This window comes from Entamoeba nuttalli, assembly GCF_000257125.1.
Source record: "Entamoeba nuttalli P19 unplaced genomic scaffold asmbl_6025, whole genome shotgun sequence".
NCBI classification, from domain to species: domain Eukaryota; phylum Evosea; order Mastigamoebida; family Endamoebidae; genus Entamoeba; species Entamoeba nuttalli.
The window spans coordinates 17096-21507 of record NW_008577839.1 but is presented as its reverse complement, the minus strand read 5'-3'; the positions used below and the strand labels follow the sequence as shown (position 1 = coordinate 21507).

Sequence of the window (4412 nt, the reverse complement as noted above, 5' to 3'; positions counted from 1 at the left end):
TAGGAAGAATATATGAACAATCTATTAACACTTATTTAATTACTTTCTATTTTAAAATATTTGTGATGGTTATAAATACTGTTATATAATTGATAAACAAAAACCAAAATTTTACTACGTTTCTAAAAACTTAAAAATGACCTATACTCTTATTACTAATTCTTTTCCATTGGAACATCAAGATATGAAATGTTTCTTTGTTGATCACGAACCCTAGTGATTTTACCCATTTTTTCTTCATTAACAGCAGCACTAAGTTTAAAGGAACATATAAGAGCTTCAAATTTATTCATGGTATTTAAAACAGCTGTAGCCCTCTGATTTTTAGTATTTTCTGACTCAACACCAATCATATTCTTCATATTTGAGAGAACTTCTTCTATCTGTTGAGGTGTTTCGTTATCTTTTTGAATGAGAGGTTTACATGATTCGACAATAAACTCTGCACCCATTAACCAACGAAGACAAACTATTGTTGATTCCTTTTCACCAGTTTGTTTCTCTATAACTTCATTAGTAGATTTTTTTGTAACTTCTTCAAAGGCTTTAAGTAAATTCAATACAATTTGTGACATACATTGACTCTCCTTGCTCATTGCATAAATGTGGAGGTCTTGTTTAATGATAATAAGCTCAGTAATGAGATTTAAGGCATATTCATCAACAACTTTATAATCAATATCTTCTCCAATCCAAATCTCATACCATTTAGCATCAATTCTATTCATTAGATCATTGAAGTATCCACTCCTATCATTAATATAATATTTTAAAATATTTGCTGAAATTCCTTCAAATCCTTTTAAAATATCTTTTACTCTACTGTTTTCACCAACTACTTCTTTCTTAGTACTTGAGAAATTGTAGAGATCCCATAACACTTGTCCACTAAAGGCGTTTTGTGCATTTTCAGTTAATGATAATAACTTTCTTTGTTTAGTTAATTGTCTATATTCATTCATTTCAATATTACTATCATCAAATGTTTCATTCTCTCTTCCTTTTTGAGCAATTAATGCTTCGTCACATTCTTTTGATGCTGTATTAAATAATTCTTTTAGAGCCTCAATAGCAATACTAAAGTATTTAATAACTTGTTCATCTGGATTTTCTGTGGCTTGAATAATTTCTTTAAGCATTTTAAAGTCTTCTGTATAAAGTTTTTGAAAAGCTATAAGAATACCATTTCCTGGATTAATATAAATTTCATCAGAATTTTTTAAATTAATAATACGTTGTCTTGTTTGTGATGTAATACGCTCAATAAATGAGGTGACTAATTCTGCATGTGTTTTCTTTAATGGATCACTAAACTTATTACTAATTTGTTGTGCAGTAAATGCAGTCAATACACTTTCAATATCTTCAAGACAAGCTTTGTCAATTAAATTATTGCTATTACTAAATTCTTCTATATCTTCATATTGTTCTTGATAATCAAATATTTTTGTCATACTATCACAAAAATCTTGTATAATTTTAACAACATACGTTGATCTGTCGGAAGTAGATTCTTTTTCAACAACTCCTTTTTTTGCTCTTGCATAAAAGGAATGACTAATTTCTTTAGATGCTGTAGCCCATCGTGTTTCAAGTTCAAATGGCATATCATTTTCTCCTAATACAATTGCTTCACTAAGTGCTTTTTCTAATACCGCTTTATCCTTTTCTGTTGTTTTTCCAATAAAACTACATAATTCAAACTCTGAATCAAATGGTAAATCTGGATGTGTTAATTTATAAGTTGTAAGTGCTAAATCAAGAAACATTGTACCAGTAGTATTTTTTGAATACGAAACAGAAACAACAGTTCCATCTTCAAAAAGTACAGTAGTTTTTCTTAATTGACTAGAATCTTCTTCAGTTTCTTTCTTCTTTTTATTTGAAGAAAATTGCATAATTCCAATTAACTTAGAAATATGTTCAATCATTTTACTACAAAATTTATGAGTTGTTTGATATTTTTTACTAAAACCAATTGTTTTATTTGCATTATTACCCCCATTTATTGTTGTAAGTGATCTTGTAGTACTACTCATCCCACGGGTGTTTGTCCCATACTTACTATTCGTTTGAAGAATATTTATTGATTGAACTAAGAACTTTTCGTGTTGTGATTCTTTTTTCTTTTCAGTCATAAGTTTATAACCATTTTCATATTCTTTTTTTAATGTCTCACGATGGCTTCTTAATAAAAAGATTACTGGATTATCTTTTAATATGATAACTGGGAATTGTTTCATTTCAAACAATGTTGTTAAACAACGGTCATATTGATTTCTTGTTAAATCAATTTTACTAATACTGCAAAATAATTCATCAACAAATTTTTGGGCAGTAATATTACAATCTTGTAATACATCTTGATATATCCCAATCTCTGTTTCCTTTGATAAACCTTGTGCACGATTAAAAACATTAACAAATCTATCATCATCCCTATTAGCTGCTGCTGATCGTAATTGAGCTGGAAGAGAAAAAACTGAACGGGCTCTTTCAATAACTGAAATAGCATCTCTGGACTGATCAACACGATTCTTTAAATCAGTAAGTTGTTTAATTGAAGATAAAGAATTAAGAAGTTCATTATATTTTTCTTGCATTTTGATAACAACATTAAGATAAACTCCATTTTTAACAGCCTCAGCTTTGGCAGAATTAATTATGACTTGCATTTTATCTAATGTATCTTTACAATTGATAAATTGGTCAAAATGAGATTCAACCAAATGCATAATTTCTTTATTTTTATGATGGATTTTTGTTTCAAGTCTCAATGGTCCATTAATTAATCTATTGAATGAAGTGTCATTGTGTATAAGAGCTAAGTATTTTTCAGGAGAAAACGATGGATCATCCATATTTAATTCTTTCTGTTCTTGTAATAATCTAATCTTATCATCTTTTCCTTTTGATGATTCAGTTAAAATCTCAATAATATCAAATCCTTGTTCAACTTCCATTTCAACGGCTTGTGTTACTGCGTTCATCTCTTGTGACATAGAAACATATCCCGTATCTACAAATTCTTTAGCCTCTTCCCATGAGGTTGCATGAAGCCTTTCAAACGCTTCCATTTAGTTTATACCTTTTTCTAAGTTCTTTTCTTTTATTTTAAGATTATTAACTATTTTTATTTCTTTTTGCCTAAAAAAAATGAAAATGCTTATCTCTTATTTTAGAATATTAAATAAATAAAAATATTAAAAACAAATTGTGAAAATCTAAAGACTAAAAGAGACAAGTTGATATGAGTATTGAAGGTTATACAAATCATGACTGTGCTGCAATCTATCCTGAAAAACTTTATCTTGGGACTGTTGCTGTTGCAAATGATATTTCAATATTACATAAATTAAATATAAAAAATATTGTTAATGCAACTGGATATTTACGAGGTGGGTATGACAATACAACCGAACAATATCCTGACGCTTTCCCCAATGAAATTAATTATTTACACCTTCACATAAACGACCAGGAAAATTTTCAGATTACGAATTATTTTCAGTCATGTTTTGATTTCATTGACCACGCATTTTCTCAAAACGAAAAGGTACTTGTTCATTGTCAGGCTGGAATCTCTAGAAGTGCAACTCTTGTCATTGCGTATCTCATTTATCATGAAAAAATCTCTTTAAAAGATGCTTATTCCAAAGTGTATCAAGTAAAAAAAAATATTGCCCCAAACAAGGGTTTTTGGAAACAATTAGAAGACTTCGAAATTAAGTATTTTGAATACTCAAAATCAAGTTATCCTCTCGTTGAATATTTGACAGATCGATTATACCCAATGTTAAGTGAACAACATAGTCGAGATTTAATAAAAGAAAAACTAATTGCAACCAATTGTGATATATCTATGACAGTAGCATTATTATTGTATAATTGAATTTTCTTCTTATTTCCTTTGATATAAAAGATCGAAGTATCATTTGAAAAGAAAGAAATAAATATGAGATTTGAACTAAAAAATTGTACCGTTGAAATGAATAAAAACCATTAAATATAATAAAAATATAATAAAAAAATGGTTTAAAGAAAATGTAAACCTACTTCACTTTAAATTCTGTTCATCAATGCCAAAGACTAACAAAACAAGTAGACAAGTTGTTTTAAATACTGCTTATGCTCCATCAACAGCTTCAAGTAAAAAGATTACAGTTAATGGTAAAACAGTTACTGTATCAGCCAATACTCAAGTAGGTAAGTCAGCTCCAAGAATGAAAGGAAAGGTTGAACATAAAGGAGCTGCTGCTGAAACTAAGAAACTTGAAGCTGCTATTAAAACATTGAGAGGTCAACAAATTGGAGGAATTGATGAATGTGAAATGATTCAAAAGAAAGATGGACAATATAAAATTACTAATTGGAAAAATCCAAAGATTATGTGTACTAATGAAGGTGGAGTT

At 28.5% G+C, this 4412-nt stretch overlaps 3 protein-coding genes across 3 annotated transcripts in view; 2 read left to right on the top strand and 1 right to left on the bottom strand.

Annotated features, from left to right (window-relative positions):
- Positions 1-155: 155 nt before the first annotated feature.
- ENU1_146100 (hypothetical protein) lies at positions 156-3077 on the bottom strand (the record flags this gene model as incomplete). The annotated part of the gene is made up of 1 exon (XM_008860483.1): positions 156-3077. The coding sequence occupies one exon, from the start codon at positions 3075-3077 to the stop codon at positions 156-158; it is 2922 nt and encodes a 973-aa protein (XP_008858705.1).
- Positions 3078-3250: 173 nt separating this feature from the next.
- Positions 3251-3892, top strand: ENU1_146090 (dual specificity protein phosphatase, putative; the record flags this gene model as incomplete). Its single annotated transcript, XM_008860482.1, has 1 exon — positions 3251-3892. The coding sequence occupies one exon, from the start codon at positions 3251-3253 to the stop codon at positions 3890-3892; it is 642 nt and encodes a 213-aa protein (XP_008858704.1).
- Positions 3893-4079: 187 nt separating this feature from the next.
- Positions 4080-4412, top strand: part of ENU1_145980 (transcription factor BTF3, putative) — a gene marked incomplete at both ends in the record, with an annotated part of 474 nt that continues 141 nt past the window's right edge. The window contains one exon of the mRNA XM_008860481.1: positions 4080-4412. This exon is cut by the window's right edge and continues 141 nt beyond it. Within this exon, the coding sequence (XP_008858703.1) occupies positions 4080-4412 (333 nt within the window).